Source organism: Seriola lalandi, unplaced genomic scaffold (assembly GCF_002814215.2).
Source record: "Seriola lalandi dorsalis isolate HSWRI2012SDOR001 ecotype SW California unplaced genomic scaffold, Sedor1 jcf7180002054949, whole genome shotgun sequence".
Taxonomy (NCBI): Eukaryota; Metazoa; Chordata; class Actinopteri; order Carangiformes; family Carangidae; genus Seriola; species Seriola lalandi.
In genome coordinates, this window is record NW_019525500.1 from 84,618 (window position 1) to 105,027 (window position 20,410).

The 20,410-nt window shown below is 41.6% G+C and overlaps 1 protein-coding gene across 3 annotated transcripts in view; it reads right to left on the reverse strand.

The window, feature by feature from the left end:
• Positions 1-20,410, reverse strand: part of LOC111645407 (disks large homolog 4-like) — a 108,243-nt gene that overhangs the window by 65,790 nt on the left and 22,043 nt on the right. For 2 of the 3 annotated variants that reach the window (XM_087170468.1, XM_087170467.1), the window contains exon 5: positions 7,856-7,978. The exons of the other annotated variant lie outside the window; for it this stretch is intronic. In XM_087170468.1, coding sequence (XP_087026594.1) covers positions 7,856-7,978 — 123 coding nt within the window. The remainder of the gene's footprint in view (positions 1-7,855; positions 7,979-20,410) is intronic. 3 annotated transcript variants of the gene reach the window in all.

The window sequence follows — 20,410 nt, forward strand, 5'->3', positions numbered from 1 at the left end:
ATATATATATTTTTTTTTTTTTTTATGTAAGATTTCCTAATGCTCATTGTGCCATAATGTAATAAAGGAATCATAGTGATGTGCTGACAGTGACTCGTCTCTCATCAGGTCAGTCACACACCTTCCCCTCACCATGGTAAGATTGTGATTTCAATGTCGTCTTTGCAGCTAGTGCCACTGGACTGCTCAGCTAAATGATGGCTTTACCATGGCAACACACCAGCTCTCTGGGTGTCATACACTACGCTGGAATTGATTTCTATGACAACATTATCAAAAATCTCAAACACAAACAGAGAACTGCTTCAACTTTAATTTAAAACCTGCCTGCTGCCCCTGACTGCCTCCCGGTTTTGGCTAAGAAACTGTAACAAGAGAGTGTTTGCTAATGTAATGACCAGCCCCACGTATGTACACACACACACACACACACACACACACACACACACACACACACACACACACACACAAACACACACACAACAAAAACCCAGGTTAAGTTACATGCTTCCCACCCTGATCCCCTACCACCCCTCAAGCATAAAGCACACACACACACTAACACACAGAGCCTGTGACGTGTGTGTTACCTGGCTAGCAGTGATACAGTCGGTGAAGGCACTCCTCCTTGAGAAGAACATAAGGAGCTGCTGCCAGCGAGAGGAGGACGTGGAGGGGGAGGAGGAGGCAGGAGAGGAGGTGGAGGGGGAGGAGGTGTGGGGAGGTGCCAGCTCCTCCGAGGAGCCCCGCTTGGGCCCCAGCTTCTGTTTGACTCCTAGGCCCGCCCCTTGACCCCCGGACGCCCCGCCCACCCTCGCACTGCGGGGGTACAGGGTGTTGTTGCCGAAAATATAGTTCATCGTCTCTGTTTGTCTGCTCTTCCCTTAGACAGACAATGTAGAGTTCATGTTGTAGTTCTCCACTGCTTCATCTCCAGTTTCTCTCCTGTCGCTTTGCTCTCTCTCTTTCTGTCTCTCAAGCTCTTCTGATGTTGCTGTCAGATATACAGTCCAACTCTTCCCTCTTTGTTGTCACCAGTTTCAACTGAAGATTATGTTACTATTTTTGATATTTTCATCTTCTCTGGTCACTCTTCTCTTAATAATATCTCTTTCTTTTCCCTTTTTTCTTCTTCAGCTCCCTCAGGGATGTGAGAGCAGCTGGCAGATGAAGAGATGAGGAGGAGGAGCAGGAGGAGGAGATAAAAAGTGCAGGGCAGGTAGACAAAGTCCTCTTAGAGTTGGAGCATCAGTCCATCTATCAGGGTCTTTGTACATCTGTCCACCAGACAATCTGTTCGCCCATCTGTCTTTGTTGTCCATCCATTTGTCCATCGTCGCATCTTCTCTCTAACCAGGAGAAATGTCCAACATCCCCATCTTTGGAAGTCCAAAATCTCCTCTCTTCAACTCCTTTCTTTCCTCTCTTCAGAGAGGAGACAGATTGAGGGGGAGCGTGGGCCAGGCAACGACAGGATATGAGGATTGATTATTTAAGGGAGTTCACTCTTTCTCTCTGTCTTCCTCCACCCCACCTTTTCCTCCCTCCCTCCCTCCTTCCCTCCTTCTCTCCGAGTCCTAGGAGATGACCAGTCAATCTCCCCTCTGTCACTGTGTGTGCTCCCATTAAATATGGAAGGAAGAAGGGAGGGAGAGATGGGTGGCTGGACGGATGAAAGGAAGGAGTTGGAAGGATGCAGGCGAGGGGGAGAGCATCTGAAGTAGGTGGATGGTTGGAAGAATCATTCTGCAACTCTTCTGTTTCTCCTCCCCTCCCTCCTACATCTCTGATGTAGCTCCAAGTCTCACTCTCTTCTCGTCTCTCTCACTCAGTACATTATTCAGTCTCTCTTTCTCTCCCTCTCTTTTTTCTGTCTAACCCCCTCACCTTCTCTCTCTCCCTCTGTCTGTCTGTCTTTCAGCAAATTGTCTTTTCCAGTCTTTTATTGGAGCTGCAACCCGACGCCTCTCTCCCTCTGTCGCTGTCAGATATCATTACTGGTACAAGCCACGCCCCTACATTCCAGCCAGCCAATGACATAACAGAGTGCCCCCCCTACTCCGAATACACACACACACTCCCCTTTAAACATGAATGCACACACAAACATATGCAATGATGCCTGTTGCAGGCTGAGGAGGAGAGACATGGTAGAAAACAGCTGAACGCCAGAGGTAGAAATTTGCTAGCAATGGCTAGACAGATCACAAGATAAGTGTGTTTGTGTGTGTGTGTGTGTGTGTGTGTGTGTGTGTGTGTGTGTTTGCATGTAGGTGTGCTCAGGTGTGTATGTGTGAGTGTGTGAGTGTGCGTGTGTGTCTGTATGAGTGGGAAAAAGAGAGAGAAGCAAGAGTGAAACAAAAGAAATGCTCACCCAGTTTCACCCAGTAACAATTGAACACTGAAGCACAGTACCACTAGATATGCTTTTAATAGTGTGTGTGTGTGTGTTTGTCAAAGTACACGCATGCATTAGTTGATAGGTTTATTGTTTACACATCTGTGTTTGTGTGTGTGTGTGTGTGTGTGTGTGTGTGTGTGTGCGTGTGTGTGCAGGAAAGAGATCTTCTCCTGAGGCTGTTTCCCGACACTGCAGCACCCAGCTCTCCCACACACTCTCTCTGATGCACACACACACACACACACACACACACATATGCAGACATACACGCATAGAGCACGACTCCAGAATGGAAAACAACAGGCTGTTGCTGGGCACCAACTGAGATAAAAGAAAAGAGAAGACAGGAGAGAGGAGAGGAGAAGGGAGACAACCAGGCTAGCAAGTGTCCTCACAGTACCCCTCCAGCATGGTACTAAGGCCTAGAGGCTTTAGCATGCATTGAATTAGCCAGGATGTCTGGGCCAAAGGCAAGCCAAGTCACTGAGCAGCCAGGCTTGTAGCTAGCCTCATCAGGTAGATAGCTCTGCTGCACTAGACTCACTAGCACAAATAACTAAGGCATTTCCAGCAGCATCCCCCTCGCATTTGAGGTAGGTTAGCCTACACAGCTATCTTAGCCTCCTCGAGGATTAGCCACAGATGGAGCAGGACCCCTGTCTGCCTGTGTTTCCTTGGGAACTGTATCTATGGCAACAGCTTTCCGAGTCCTGAAATACACCTGATACTTGCTGACTAATGTGTTGTTTTCTAAGATGTGAATAGATGTCACTGAGATTTCTCATGCTTTTCATTAACATAATATAAAGGAACATAGCTTATACTTGACAGGGAAATATAGTGGGTGAGAGTGATGGAGGAGTTTCAAAGAAGTGTCAATCTTCAGCCACCTTACCTCACAAGAGACTTCTGTGACTACCACTTGACGCAAGAGTCAGACTGTTTTTTCGCCTTTTGACCATACACCATGAGTAAGTCACTGAAGTCCACTCATTTCCTCCCAACCCAAATCATATGGCTCATATGGGGACAATCAACAAAGCTGCTGGTTAAAAAAAATGTGATTGTGACTGACGGCCCACTAATTCCAATCAGCCTGGGTTAGGATTTTTTTTTTCCAGGTTAGGATTTTATGACATTCAATCAAATACATTTTCAGCTATGCCAAGGGTACGTCTTGAGGAAGTTGGTTTGTCGTTTAGTTTTGGTACAGACTGAAAAGTCTCATCAAACAGCTAACACACTGAACTAGGATGGTGCACAAGGTAAATATTATACCTGCTACATCAACATGTTAAGCTGTTGATGGTAAGATACTGGATAAATGCCCCCTAGTTACAAACTCTTCTAACACCACACATAAGCCTGGTGACAACGATGTGGTTGCAGAACACTACACTGATGCAACCTGAGCTTCTTGCAATGCCCACAATCGGTCAGAACAGACAACACATCAATCATGTTGCCCGCAGTGTGAACACACAGTAAGAAGCTATCATCGCGGCTGGCATAAATTACAACAGGAACCATATCATTAGCATCTGCCAGTCACCCTCTACAGCCGGTCTGTCTGCAGCGAGCCACCACGACAAAAAATACAATCCACAGACATGTCAGCTGACACAGCAACAATTCAGTGGCACACTGGCCATATCACAACCCTTAATGTGCCTCTCTCTCTCTTTCATTTTTCCCCTCTCTCTCTCTCTCTCTCTCTCCCTCTCTCTCTAGTCAAATGTCAGCCAGTGAATGCCAGCTCTATTAATATTTAAGGACCAATTAAATAAAAGCACACATCATGCATGTTTAATGTCTGACTGCTGAGAGAGCCAACCTTGCCCTTCCATCCTCTACAGGTAGGCCAGGCTAGTGATAGATGGATGGCCTTGCATACAAATGCTGTGTTCACTTTTTCAACAAATTATTTGCTGCTTCTCCTGCCCTGGCTGTGGGCCGTCCACAAACTGACCCACAACATATTTTAGGTCCCAGCTTAGCAGGCTCCAGACAGTGTGACCCTGTAGTCACAGTAACCCAGTCACAATGCAGTTATATGTATTTGGCCATAATGTATTTGAGTTGTCGTCCCTGATTTTAACAGAGACTGTACTTATGTAAGAACAACTTATTACTTTAGCATAAATATATTTGGTAAACCAGCACTTTTCAGGTGGCTAATCAAAACCAAAACATAATTTATACTTTTACTGCCCTGTCACATTGTGTTAGCTGACCTTTAACTTTAACATGACTGTCAATAAAATTGTAATAAATATCAGCTTTGCATCGTCAACAGCCATAAAGGGACGCTGGTGAAGCTAGAAGTGCTGTAAACCAGACGCCATGCAGATCTATACTGTGGTCTATGCTAACGGTTCCTAACCATTTTGGCTTCCCCCCAGTTCGTCCATTAGATCGCTTTTAGGTTCTGGTAAGCACCATGATGAAGAGCTGTCAAGCTCCCCAGGTAAATGCTGGAGGTATACACATAAAGGTATAGACATAAAGTGCTGCAGAGCAAACAAAGCACCTACTCAAGCAAAAGGAGAATCCCAATAGGCCAAGATAGGTATTTAGCCCCTGAGTTGTGTTTAGGGGTGGGGTGTGTTTCCTCCCAGATGTGCCGCACAGAATACTCTTTACACTTCGTAATTTAAAGCAGCTAAAATCAATATTTTTATAATGACAATGGATCAAATTATTCTGTGTAACGTCAAAGCTTGTTATGATGAGTTATCATCTGACTGTGCTGTTTCCCTCAGCTCTACAGAGCTTTACAGCAAGTTTCAGCTCATTGTTTATGTGCAGCATGCAACTTTACTGTTTTGGTTCACTCTCACAGCTCTCATAGCATCATAGCAGCATAGGATTTTTAACCAAAGCAGGCAGCTGTTTCCGCAGAAAAAGCTCTACAAACCCAGTGTACACCTCCTGCTCTGCTAAGCACCAAACAGCAGATAGATAAAGCAGCTAGCCAGATATTTCACTCAGGAGTTGGGGGAAACCAAAAGCAGAGCTACAAGGAGAGTGGATATTGGAATGATGTCCACCAGGTGGCCAGACGTACAGCACTTAATGAAAGATAATACTGCTCTGTATCTTCTCAATGTGAAAATATGCAACTGCTTGCTGACAAGTTCACCATTTCAAACATCAGTTATTTCAGGGAAAAACACATCAAATCAATTTTCATCCAAACAGAACATGATGCTTTCTGCATAAACAACAGATAACAATGGCAGAAGTGATGACAACACCCACAAATATTCACAAAAGGTTTTAATTGCTATGTGTTCCAATGCAAAGCAGACCACTTTTTGATTTAATATATTGTTTATATAACAATTTGATTATCATAATACCCACTGGAACAGTTACTGATCATTTTTTCAGGTTGCACCTGTCCTGATTGAAAACACTGATAAAGTTGATATTCCATGTTATCGGCTACCATCAGTTGATGACATATCACTCTGCTACATGGCTAGATACCAACAAGAACGAGATGAGACGGTGTGACAGGTGCAATGCTTGATGCCTCGCCATCTTTGCTCTACTTGAAGTGTGGCAACATGCTGAGGGTCCCAAAAATGTGATGCTAAATGCTGAGATTATTATAAGCTACTCAGTACCCCATGGGTCGGATCAAGCAAATTCAATGCTGTTGTGCAGGAGCTGATCTTGTTGTGTGTTCAGTCTGGTGGTCCTCCATACTGAGACAGAAATCATCCCTACACACCTGTTAAACATCACAGTAAGTCCAGTGTAAAGGTCATAAAGACTTGATTTCTATTACTGTATCAGCAGGAGGGAAAAGAGACTCATTGGGGAGGAGCGATTTGGCTGACTGACAGGGTGATTAACAACCAGCAACAAATCTGCACTCTGTCTCTGTGTCTGTCTGCCTGTAATTCTCTCTTTATCCCATCTCTTACCACTCCCTGGTCCTCTCAGTCTTTCCTTCCTTCCTAATTATCTACATTAGCTTAATGACTAAGAGCCACTGACGTCTCTGAGTGGAATATGTATGTCTTACTGTTTGCTTGTTATAGAGAGGCTGCAAATTACTTTTACTGTTTCTCCCCTGTCAGTCTCTGCTGACATTTTGTTAGTGAAGTTATTCAAGCAAAGAACAGTTACATTGCTGCAGTGCAGGATGCATTCACCCTCTAGTCTACTTCACACTTCCTCGCAGGTTTGTCAGTATTGATCGTAATAGGCCCGACTATTACCTTTTTAATCATCTGTCTGTACCAATGGTACTTAGTCATCACACTTGCTATTAAACAATTTGATTAATTCAGTTCAGTCAGGTCTTGATTTGTGAAGGCGCTACACACCATTAGCTTTGGCCTCTGCTGCCTCCTGCAGTTTACAAACTGTAACTACATTCACAGTGAGTGGATGAAACTGGAGACTGTCTCAGCTCTCTTCCCACTGTGGTTCACTCTGGTTCTGATAAACACTCTGTATACAGGCTGCAAAAACTCAGTAGCACAATTAACAGACATTACAGACATAACAAACATTCTCTCTGATGCTTTCAGTCCTAAGCATTTCTAGTGATGCTGTGATTACACACAGGTCTAGTAATTGTGTAATCCCCCTCATCACATCCACATTACACCGTGTGTACAGTGCAAAAAGGCATGAACTGTCACATCAGACACACTGCAAATACAGTGTCAACAGTCACAGCAATAGCATGCTATGTGTTAACTTGATCCAGAAAACCAAACCAGGCGATACAACAGCATAAAAGTCACATTTTGGTTATGGGTTTAGGAGTTAGTGCGGTTCAGAGGTTGTGGTTTATGAACATAACGAACATAAAGATTTATGTTCAGTTAATTAGATAAAAGCAAAGCGTGAGCATGCTGATGAAGTTGTCTCTCAAAGATGCTACATGTAGCATTTTTAAAAGTCAGAATAATGAGCACATTATTGTATAATTAAGAATGAAACAAGGTATAATCACCATGAACAAAGGAAAAATTTCTCTATAATGAAGCTTTTTTTAGGAGGATATTAAAACTTGTCTCCTTTTTCTAAACATGTTGGAAGTTGTTTTTCCTTCAGTGTTCGTTCCTTCCACCATCTGCCACTGAGACCTCTGGCACTTTAGCTCCATTTGCAAAGAGGAAGTGTGTCCTATTAAGGTTGTCCGTATTATTAACTATTTATTGATGTGAAAATGCTACATTAAGCATCTGAAAACGTTTCTGTGAGATGTTGAGATGTGATGTCTGTAATTTTCAACCAGTGCAACAACAGCAATTCAAGAATCTTGCGCAATCTACAAAAGATGTCTCACAAAACACAAGAAATGAATGAATAAAATGTAAAAAAAAAAAGAAAAATATGCTTATATATCCTGAACTTCAGAGACGATAATCGACTGAAAACAACTTAACAACATATGAACGCATGCGACGGGATCAGAGGCAGGTTTACCTGGTAGTAGGCGTGGCTTTGTGAATAGAGGGAGGAGAAAGGCGGGGCGGGAACTTCGTTCAGCCTCTCTCCCTCTGGGTGAGGCCACGCCTCATCATCAAAGGGAACCTCAGGAGATTCTACCTACAATGCACAGAAACTGCTCAGCATGGTACAGCAAAACTGATGCATTCAATTTGTATGTTTTTTTGATTTCATCTGAAATGTAAGGGGCACTGCAGTCTGATCATTGCACAGGTGGTTGCTGTAAATAACTTCTCCACAATATATTTCTTTCTTGAAGCTACAAATTGGCACAAAGCAGAGGAGGACAATGTAACTGTGTAAGACAAAATACACAGTATACTACACATGTGCACAACTGTTCAATGCAAAAATTCACCTCAGATTCTTCACTGAGGTCTGTGAGGAAAAGCTTACAATCAATAGCCATTTATTTATTTATCTCAAAAATAGACAATGATATATCATGAGTTGAAAATGAGGAAATAAAAGTTGTCTGTAGACTATTTCTTAAAAAAATGTTACATCTGAGTACAAAATGTGATAAATTGTGAGCATGGATTATTTATATGATGAAGACGTAACACAAATGTGCACTTAAGATAAATTGCAGAGAGAAGGAAGGAGAAAGTGTATGAGTGTGTGTCTGCATGTGTGTGTGTGTGTGTGTGTGTGTGTGTGTTTGAGAGAGTAAAAAAAAAGAAAAAGAAAGAGAGGTGAGAAAGAGAGAGAGAGAAAGAGAGAGAGAGAGAGAGAGAGAGAGAGAGAGAGAGAGAGAGAGAGGGGGAACATGTACGTGGGGAGAACAAGATGGCAGGTCCATCTGTCATACAGAAGCAAGCCAGACCCGGCACCTGTGGTCATACACACACACACAGTCGCAAAAACACATACGCACCATTTGGGAAGGAGGAGTTCCCAAAATAAACCTGAATACCCAAATATACCTTTAACACACACATTCATCACACAGACACAAGTTCTTTACTACAGATTTTATATTCAGTCGACAGAAAGGTGATGAGCAACTGAAAGATACCTGTTGGTAAAGAGCAAAGATGATGATCATGATGATGATGATGTGTTGTGGCCAGGACATCGAGACCTGTATGCCATGACTGTAAAGGAATATGAACCTCAGTGGTCATAGGTGAATGGGTGCTGATGGCACCCAGTAAAGACTACAGCTTTACTGATGCACAGATACAAAGATGAATCATTCCATCTATCAATAAGATGATCGCCTCTCATGTAAGTGTGCAATAACCATCGCATCAAGAACACGCATATTCGCCTCAGTGATTTCTTCAGTGAAATGTTTAGGGGTTGGAAAACAGGTGGTAGGTGGCATCCAGCCACTAGGTGGAGCTACACGACCATATTTCCTCCACCACACTGACAAAACGAACTGCTTCAGTTGTGTCCACAGCTTTCCCAACTTTGAACTTGTGGTGACTTACAACTGAGTCAGTGCAGAGACAAACAAATGACAGTGTATAATGACTTCGAACTGACACACCGATAATATACAGTCCTCGGAGCTGACTGCCTGCCGCGTCCCGGAGGCTGCTGTAACTTACCCAGTATACACAAACACACAGACACACACATACACACACACACACACACTACTACCGACAACATAAGAGGTGATAAAAGAAAATAAAACACTTAATGATAAGCACTCATGCCAGAATTTAAAATAGAGATGACATATTAGTCGGGGGTGATAGGAGGAAAATGACAGAGCAGAGACAGGAAGACATGAACTGAAAATAAGAGGAAATCAAAGACGCAGAGGAATTCTGGGCCATTTTAAATCTTATTTTCTAATGTCTGTCAGCTGTTTAAAAGTCATTGTAAAGCCTTTTATGGCTTATAGCATAAGAATACGGAGGCTTTGCTTGAGTGAATGACAGAGACGCCAGCGGAAAAACCAACAGCACTTTTAACACCTCCTGTCCTACCCTGTATTTTAATTTGGTGGTAAGTAATTTGTGATTCTTAATTAGCATATTCCTATGTAATTGTAATGGACTATGGGCTTGCTTTTGTTAGATCCCACATAAAAAGACAATAATTAAGATTTGAAAACAAGTAAAACCCACAATTCAAGGAAGAAAAAAAAAAGTCAACAAAAGATAACATACACATTATGGAGCATAATGAGGTGTGAGTTTTTATGTGTGTTGATGTGTAGTGAGTGTGCACATGCTGCAGGAAAACCAGTGTGTGTGTGTGTTGGAGAATATGTGTGAGTGTGTGTGGTTGGAGCTGTGCGAGTACAGTGATGTAAGCTTTAATCTGCAGACAGATACAGCCCAATCAACCAAAATAAAAAGATTACCAGGTTACGCTGTGCGATTATGAAGGTGTGTGAGGGAGATAGAGAGGCAAAAGAAAGGGAGACAAAGAGGGAGCTAGCCGGTCAGACACAGACTGAGTGCAGAACAGAGATAGTAATGGGCCTCATTACTAAAAAATGGGACAAGCATTCGACTGAATCCCTGCATGCACAGTTCTGCAAAAGTATTCTCCTGGTACAAAGAACAGCTCTGTGCATGGGAGCAAATTTAGGCCAGTATCCTTGACTTCTAAGTACTTTCAAAAAAGTCCTATCTAATTCTGGAGCCATATTGAAACAGGTCCCCTTACTTCTGTTTGTACTTGAACTTGAAAAGGAGGTGTGTCTGCCACCTTCACCAACTCTGAGTAAAGTCATCAGCTTCAAAAATAGAAGCTGATGGCGTTAGACTTCATATTCAGTGACAATATCAACTTAAAGCATATTACTGCTCTGGGCCAAAAATCTTTTCTCATTGACGTCTTTTTTTCAGGGACTATAGAAAACAGCCTTAATTTAAGACTGACAGCTGAAGTTCCCAGAGAACTGTGAAGTCCTTCAATTTAAAGAAGTCTGTGATCAAATTGAAAACAAAGCAGTAGCCCATCACAAGATTGACAACACTGTCTATTAGAAATTATGATTATATCCCTCTAATTTGCAACAGTAAATACATTTTGACAGAAATGTAATGATGCCCAGATTACATTTTTTATCAACATGAGAAACTGTGTTGATGAACACACTGGCAAATTGTAAAATAATTACACACATCAGTAAGATGTTCAGTGACATGGTTCTGTTTAGGAACTGGCAGCACTTAATTAAGGTTAGGGGAAGATTGTGGTCTTGGTTAAATATAGTCACAGTCAACAGTGGCTTGAAGCCTGAGAAATGATGTGTTCACCTCATTAGCCGTGGCCGTCCATCCCGTTCTTGTGAACGCAACATATCAGGAGTACCTGGAGGGACTCTCATTGCCTCTGGGGAAAAAAAAGCCAACTTGGACTCAAGGATGACCTGAGTACAATTTGGTGGTCAAAGGTCAGAGGTCAAAGGTCAAGGTCACTCTGGCCTCACAAAACATGTTTTTTGGCCCTAACTTAAGAATTCATACGTTAATTATGACACAGTTTAACACAAATGTCTAATTGGATAAAATGAGTGATGACATAAAAGTGAGGATTTTATATCAACAAGGTCAAAGGTCAACTTCACTGTGACATCATAATGTCCTGCAAGTACACATAATGCATCTTATTAATTTCTTCTCTACATATATTATTTAAGTCTGGACAGACATGAACTGCAACTTGACAACAGTGAGTTAATGTTTAACTGGAACCACAATGCTTTCTTGACCTTAACTCAAGTGCTTTTGTTGGCTACACTTAACCACAGCCTGGTCTCTGGTGCCTAAATCCCACACTTTGCCGACCATCCTCCCTGACCATATCCCTACACCTTGTGTACAACAAAAGAATGTCACACTGTGTTCCCTGGAAAAAAATATTTCCAAACACAATCCAGGCAGCAATTACACTTCCCTCAAAACATAACTGACAAAACAAATTAGTAGAACATAAATATAATTTCTTCGAGACAGGGTTGGGGTTAGAACATGCCCTCATGCACAAATTCATTAGCACAGACTAGACAACAACTAAATCCAAGCTATCAAATTCTTCTGATATTATCAAGGGGTTGTTTACAATATGAATATTTGAATACAGGAAAACCAGGCTGTCATTTTCATTATGATAAGTTGAAGCTTCAACACAAGGTCTTCAATTATGTATGGATATACCACAAAAATGATGGATTAGGCCTTTGAGTCAAAACATAAAAATCAACCAAGGATTTCACAGACAGCAAGAATACCTGGCCTCAAATAGAAAGCATCTGTCACCAGAGTCATTTTGACAAGTGGATTGACAGACAGACTGGTAATCCCTTCAGGGAACATGATGCTAGTGTGAGCGCTGAGTCGTGTGTATGTTTCTAATGCAGTGACAGACAGGTAGACTGTTAGTTGGCAGATGTGATGGCAACAGATTGACAATGACAATATAAAGTGCAATCCAGGCGTGTTTGTTTGTTTGTGTGTGTGTGTGTGTGTGTGTGTGTGTGTGTGTGTGTGTGTGTGTGTGTGTGTGTGTGTGTTGTTTGGCATACTAATGAAGAGGCACAGCTACAGTGATAGACGTACAGACTTAGTTACCTGAACAGGCGTGATGTGTGTGTGAGTGACGTATCCGTGAACGTGCTGGATCTGAGACAGCTGCCGCTCTGCCACCTGAACCAGCTCGGCCCCCCGCAGGTCACCGTGGCGACCGAGAGATCCGTCCCTCCCCAGCGATCGTTCCCTTTCCCTCTCCATGGTCCCGGCGCCTCCTCCCTCTCTCCTCCAGGTGCCTCCCTCCCTTCCCTCCCTTGCCTCCCTTGCCTCCCTCCCCTCCCTTCCCTCCCTCCCCTCCCTCCCCAGGGTCCCTCCATCCCTCCCCAGGGTCCCTCCATCCCTCAGCTCTCTGGCTACTCCCATTGGGTGCTGATGGCAGGGGTGTTGGTGGAGTTTTGGGGCGCCTGGTGACGCCCCGTCCTCTTCTTGATAGCGATACTTCTACAGTGAGAAGAGAGGAGGAGGAGGAAACCAGGTGGAATTTAAATGAAAATGCATGTAAGGGAAAGGAAGGAAGATCCAGGAAGAGAGAGAGAAAGTGGCACAGGAAAAAGAGGAAGATGAGGCGTAGGAAGGTTGGCAGGGAGGAGGAGGAAAAAAAAGACAGAAGAAGAAAGGTTAGTTAGTATAGCAGAAGAAAAGATTTAGTCAAGCTGGAAAAGAAGAAAGCATTAGTGCAAAACTGCAATCAGCATGAAACAGCATAGCATAGTGTGTATGTACATGTCTGAGTGTGTGTGTGTGTGCGCTCATGCATATGTAACAGGATGTTTTTATAGTACAGTTTGTGTGTGTAAGCACAAGGGACAGTCCAGGTGTACACCCAGCATGGCAGTAATTGTTTCCTGAGCTTCCTGTATTGCACATACGTGAATGCACAAACAAACACAAACACACACAATGAGTACACACACACACACACACACACACGTTGGACTTGAAACAGAAGTTTTTAGGCAAAACGAGATGCAAAACTGAACGAGGACAGCGAGCGAGGGACAAGCCCGCCTCAGGGAATAACTGTTTCTTTCTCTCCTTCTCTCCTCCTCCTCTCTCTACACTGTACCTCCATCGTGCCTCTTTGCCTTCCAAATCTAAAACTCACACCATCCTAAGTCTCACTATTTCTTCTCCTTCCTCTCAATCCCTATTCCCACGTACCCTCCCTCGCTTCTCTTCATCTTTTTAAAAAAATTATTTGATGTTTTTTTTTTTTTTCTGGCTTTACTGGACAGAGTACGGTGGAGAGAGTCTGTGAAGCTGACGGGGGGAAGGGATGCCGGGTACTTAGCCAGTGGATCTGTGACATTGTGGTTACATTGTGTGGAAGTTAGCCAGCTGAGGAGCTAAAAGGACAGCCCCTCTGCAGATTGGCTGCACAGGGACAATCACTCCTTCAAGGAAGTACTCTAATGAGGTGAAATCCAGGTAAAATCCTTTATCCCTCATTAATCTGTTTTACTAAATCTAAACCAATCAGGAAAAGGAGACACTGATAAAGAGAAGCATATGAGTTTTACAGGATTTTTAAAGCTTTGAGACAAATTGGATGTGGATTCTCTGATCATATCAAGACCAAGATAATAAGGTAATTTCAGCTAAGTCACAGGCCGCTAATACAGTACACGACAGTCACAAAACAAACTACGTAGACTGTAGTTACTCATTTAATAAAAATCAAAGGTATATACAGGAGTCCATTAAAGAGATGTGCGTATTCCACGTCAGCCTCACTGCACTACACCAAAAAACTTATATGAAGAGATACATTAATTGAGAGGCTTTTTACGCCATAATCGATACAAACGTAGATATGTGAGTTAGAGATAAGTGCTGTAGCAACAAAAGTGGTAATACATTTTCAGTAATGAAATGTCAAACTGCAGGGAAATGGCTCACTTATTACATGTGGAAAACCAAGTAAGGGTAAAAAACAGAAGCAAACGTTCTCGCCCATTATGTGTTTTAAAATGATCATCTCTTTCATGTCACTGAAATTTCAGGGTTTTTTTCACACTTCACATTGAAAGTGTCGCATCAAGGCTTTTCTTTCTGCAATGATTTTGAGATCTGAAAATTCAATGAAATGGGCTAAACTAACACCAGTATCATACAAATCCAGCCTGCAGCTGTGAGAAGAGATAGATTCACCTCCCCTGCAGAGAGCCAAACTGTCTCACAGTCAGTCCGTTAATATGACATTTGACCTTTTTATTTGCTCTCTCTCTCTCGGTAGCCAACAGACAGTCAGAGCAGACTTCTGAGTCTGTGTGTGTTTATTAATAAAAACCCTGTTATCACAATCACATGCTGGGGTCTTATAAAACACCTGCTGATGAAAAGCTGCTTCCTAAGGTTTACCATTTAGTTTATGGTATAATATGTGAGAATTGGCTTTATAAGGGTTGGGGTTAGGCATGTAGCTGTAATGGTCAGGGGTAGGGCATGCCTCCAGGAAATGAATACAAGTGAATACACTGACTTAGAAAAAATTATAAAAGCAAGTGTGCCAGCGTGAATTATCATACAGCTCCCTCTGTGTCTCTATATCAGTAACTACACAGCCCACAGTCTTAATTAAATGTTGTTCCCAAGAGAGAAATTTAGACATTTTGCGCAGTTTGAAAAACACTGTTATTGGTATTTCTGTGGTCCTGACTTATTTAGTAACAAAGTCTGCCCTTGATTCAAAAGACTTAACATCAGCTGACTCAACACAGGTAATAAATCAATCATGTTTTCACACACTTGTTTTAATAAACAATTACTGACACCAAGTGCATACTGTAGCTGCTGCTCAATGCAATATTAAAACCCCACTACACTTGACCCTACGTGCAGCTGACTGTCATCTCGGTCAGCAACAAAATCCAAAAATGTATTGCAGACATTGTGTTTAGGGGCAGGGAGTGGGTGGCTGCTTTTCACAGGAGAGCCCTTCTGTGCAGCAAAGTATCAGCTAATTCCTGTGAATTCAAATAGACATGGCTGTGTGTGCTCTCCCCCCTTTGCTTCTCCTGCTGCATACTTTAACCTCATTTAGACTGGGATTGTGAGTAAATACTGCTCTGACAAAATGAACTGATCTGAACCCGTCTCGTGCCCTACTGCGCATTTAATTTCCTCTCCGCCCCTCGCTCTGATCTTTTCATTCACTGTCGACTCGCTAATTAGTCAGAAATGCCTCAAAATAATCTTGAAAGCAGCGGTTGAGCGGCCAGGCACTAAGACCCTGAAGAGACCCGGCCTCACACTGTTGTCAAAACACTGCTGCTACTGCCCTCTGCACTCACACACATGCACAGGCACACACACACACAGCTATAATCCTATATTTGGTGTTTCATTTTCACATGATACAAGAGCACCTCTGAATGAATGAATGCATGAACGGACAGAGACACCAAATATGCCTGTTTTTACATCAGAGTGCGTGTATGTGTGTGTGTTTCTCTGCTTGCTCGACTAGCAAGAGATGAGCATTCCTAATCAGGACTGTGCCTGCAGAAAGCCTGCTGAACACACACACACACACACACACACACACACACAGAAACACACGTGCACATTGTGGCTGTCATGTTTTAGTGTGTCAGCCAGTCTTGCGTAGCCAGAGAAACGTGACTAGATTGGGAGCAGATTCAGCATCCTAGTACATGTCTATGTGTTAGTTTGTATCTGTGTGTGTGTGTGTGTGTGTGTGTGTGTGTGTGTGTGTGCGTCAGAGTAAAGCCAGGCGTTAGTCACGCTTGGTGAGATATGAAAGAGCAGGGGATCCTCTGCCGTAAGGGACTTCTCGCACACACATACACGTGCCTTCATCTTTCTCTCTTTCTCTATATCTTTTCATTCTGTCTCTCACGTCACACACTCTCTCTCTCTCTCAGGCTTTATTGGCATGAAGTGGAAAAGCACTTATTGCCAAAGAAAGAACATCAGATAACAGCTGATGACCATATTCATTTAGCAACGACGACAAAGTGGCAGCAACAAATGCAGATGGTTCAATAATTTCATAAGTTCAGCAAACACTAAATCAATGGACACATTAACTTTTTTCACAGCACTCACTCAAATTGTAACCATGTAAATATGTGTTGCCCTGTATGCACTATTGGTACATTTTCCTTTTCACCTCCAGAATAATTACATTTTTCTTACTTAAAAATATATTATTCTGAAATTCTTCTTTTTCTGTCTGTGTCACAACATCAGATTTCCACCACACATTTATCTGATACTAAACATCCAGTGCATGTTTTCTTTTTTTTCCTGTTGTTCAATCACACCATCCTCGCTGAATGTGCCAATTACTATGTGATGATGTAATCACCATAGAGTGAGTTATAGAGAAAACAGGATCACAAAAAGAATTATATGCAGGCCATTTTTGACATAGGACATTTGCAACTCTCAAAAAGCTAAAATTTGAACTTTAAAAAACTTTATCAGTATCAACATGGGATGAGAATCTAAGATCATGTAAGAAATGTTCCTAAAACTCCAAAACTATCAGTGGAAGTATAAACAGAAAAAAAACAGCAACAGGAAATGAAACAGTAAGACATCCGGTTACTAAATTAAAGCCATTTTAAATGTTTAATTTGAAGGACCTGAAGATTTTCCTGAACTGACTTCAGCCCGGCTTCAGTCAGTAAAATGTCTTCAGTAAAAATACACAGACCTGGGCAGAAATAGAGGGACATATTCATCTATTTTGAATGTGTTGAACTGTCTGACCTAGTTAAGGTGTGTTTGATTTATCTTCTCAGACACTTAAACAGCCTCAGAAATGGACACATTGCTGGCTAGGTAGAATTAAGGTAGTGCACCCTCATGTATTTAAAATGTACTCTCCTCCACACTCCATGCAGTGTATGTGTTAGTTGCTTGTCTCTCTCCGTGTATCTCACGTTTACGTGACTTTAATTAAACCTTACACTGTTTCCTTCAGTGTCAGTGTCTGATACTGATTCAGTTTATCAATTCCAGTAGTTTTAACATTACTGGATCAATTGTTGGCATATTTCTCAAATGACAAAAGAAGCAGAGCAAAAATCACCTTTATTTTGAGGAGATTTAAGTTGCTACATACAAACATTTGCCATTAATTTCAAGGTATTGTGTGACTCTTTTGGATTAAAAGGTAAAATAAAGAAAGATTCAAATGTTTTCTGTCTTGTTATACACAAGTTTTACACAATGTTTTACTGTTTTAAATTTGATTATGTTCAAGATAAAATTCAAATATAAAATACATCGGACAGCTCCTCTACCACCTTTACTCAGTAAATGGTTTCAGTCATCTCGCTTTCATAAGAAGAGTTGACGTGACACCTAAAGGCCTGTAATGAAGCTGACATGAGTCTGCACCTCGCTGTGTGTGTGTTCTCAAAGTTAGAAATAAGCTGAAACATTGGCTGGTTCTGGGGTATCATAACTACAACTAAATCTCTCAGTACTGTTCTGTGTTGTATTTCCTGCAGAATAGCAGGTTTTTATAGATGTAGTCATAATATCCAAGGATCAGATTATTATTCTATGCTGCAGCAAATGTCAGGACATTTTTGCTTAACCACACTTTTGAGTCCTTGCTAGAGTCGGCCACACCAAACACTGACGTACACAGATGCCCAGTGGGTACAAACTTCAAACTGTCTATAATAAATAATAATATAATTCCTAATATAATTAGGAATTCTTAATTGTAAATTAATCATAGTGGAATAGATCTTCATTAGTTCTTGGGGTAATTTCAAACACTTAATTACACACTGCACATTACACTGTTATTTCTCCAGGGACCACAACACTTGAAGGGCATAGAGAGGTCCTCAGCAAGTTCAAACACTCTCACCACACAACTGTCGGGCGACACAATCTGTGTGGAAGACTGGAGAAAAATATGTGCAAAATGTGATGTGCAGCAAATCTGGCATTGAACTACTTTCTCTGTTTCAACAGTTAGAAATGAAGAAAAAGTTAATTTAACAAGGTTTAAAATATTCTTGGTTACAACAGCATTATTACATTTTATAAACTCAAACCTGTACAAGGCTGACAATTAACTTTAATCACTAAGATATGTCTTTGTACCGAAGACGTTGACTGTTAACTCCTTTTTCAGAACTATTTTATTAGTTATATTAGCTTTAAATATTACAAGGAACACATGGACAAAAATATGCACTGAAAAGTGAAATAGGTACAGGTAAATTAAAGTTAAGTCTGGACATACAGAAAACAGTGCAATGCTGGCATCTCAGGGTCTGACCATGGTTCCTCTCAACAAACAAGCAGATGGAGGTCTACAAAGGGATGATGACCAACTTGACCATCTCTCAGAAATCTCATCCACACACTATACAGAAAAATCCCTGAGCAACTTGTTATTATCCTCAGGACACACTCAGTCTCCAGCTATACTTGTAGAGGACAAAACTACTGCTCTCACTGTGTCACACACTCGTGTTGACTCTCTCTCTTTCTTTAAGGAACTCCAGTCTAACAGTTGTCTCTCGACCTGCTCGTCATGCTGAGGTGATCTAACGGGACAGAAATAAAGTCCATACAGTTTATTGTGACCTAACTGCTGAACTGGACAATAGTAAACCCACACACAAAGATACACACAGTCCAGCGGTCCTACTGTATCTTTTCATATTACAGCACTGCACATGAATCTGTCACAGTAAATTGAGCACCTTCCTCTCTGTGTCGAGTTTTCTACATTTGAATATTACTAAGAGGAAAGATATTATGTTTGATAAAGCTGTGAATATTGTCTTTTTCTTTCACACTGTCTCTCACACTCTTTCTCAAGTTCATGCTCAGCTTTCACTGTGCTATTTAGACAAGTTCACAGACCCATTTATGAAGCCATTTTTGGGTTAGCTGTGTGTTTAATGACTGTTCAAAGATGCGGCTCAGTGTACCAACAGCTCCTCCACATCAAAGACACGGTCCTTAAGCGCTTGGGTGGAACTTTAATATTTCATGTGTTGATTTTCCACTCAACAGTTTCAGAGTACTTTGCAAGATGATGATTGCCAATTTTAGCCTAAGCTCATTCACTTAGCATAGCCTTATGTTATGTAATTAGCGAGTCGGCACACTCGTAACGGATATGGCGGTATTAATTTAATAAAGGGTTAGGGATGCCAAAGACCTGTCAAGAGGCTACACTTTTTGCATTCGAAATAGAATGACAGAGAATTTAAGGCAGCTTCAAATGCTCAGATATGAATTTACTAGGGAGACAGATGTGCAGAGGAATCTTGTTTTTATATCAAACAAATGTATGGATTAGGGACACACAATAACACTGGACACATCCGTCTATTTATACAAGCTTATCAAGTTAAGGTGGTGGGTGTTTGAAAATATCCCAGCATACTTCACACAATAGCAAAAGGTTATCATATGAACACCTATGTGGCATGCGGAGCTTCCAGTTCCTCTAAACATTTGTGTTTATAGACTGTGGAAGAAGAGGCACTCACAAACAACAAAAGAACATGAAAACTACACCCACTAAATCCTCAACTTTCTGGGAGAGACTGAGTCCAAGACGTCTATCCACTGCACCACTGACACCACCCACTCAGCTAAATGGCTAACTTGAGTTTAAAATAAATATATATGAAGAAACTATGATGGCATATCAAACCACAATACATTTTAAGTGCTGGAAACTGTCAGGTACCAAAAGCTGGAACTGAATGCCTGGTCAGATTTATAGTCTTGCTTATGTATTCTCTGATTAGGTAGTTCCCGATCTACATTATATTTGTATCAATTTTTGACTGTATTTTACCAACGGACAGATTTTGCAGCTGCTTGTGTCTTTTTCATATTTGAAAAATTAGTTTGGATTCCTAAAAGCAAGAGGGAATCAAGCGATAAGGAGCAATAAAAATAATTATTGTTTTGTTATTAGAACGGAAACTCATCAGCAATAATATTACAATTTTTCAAGGAAGCCCAGCCTTTGGACGAAAATGAGAGGAAAGATCAGGTAAAAAAAAGC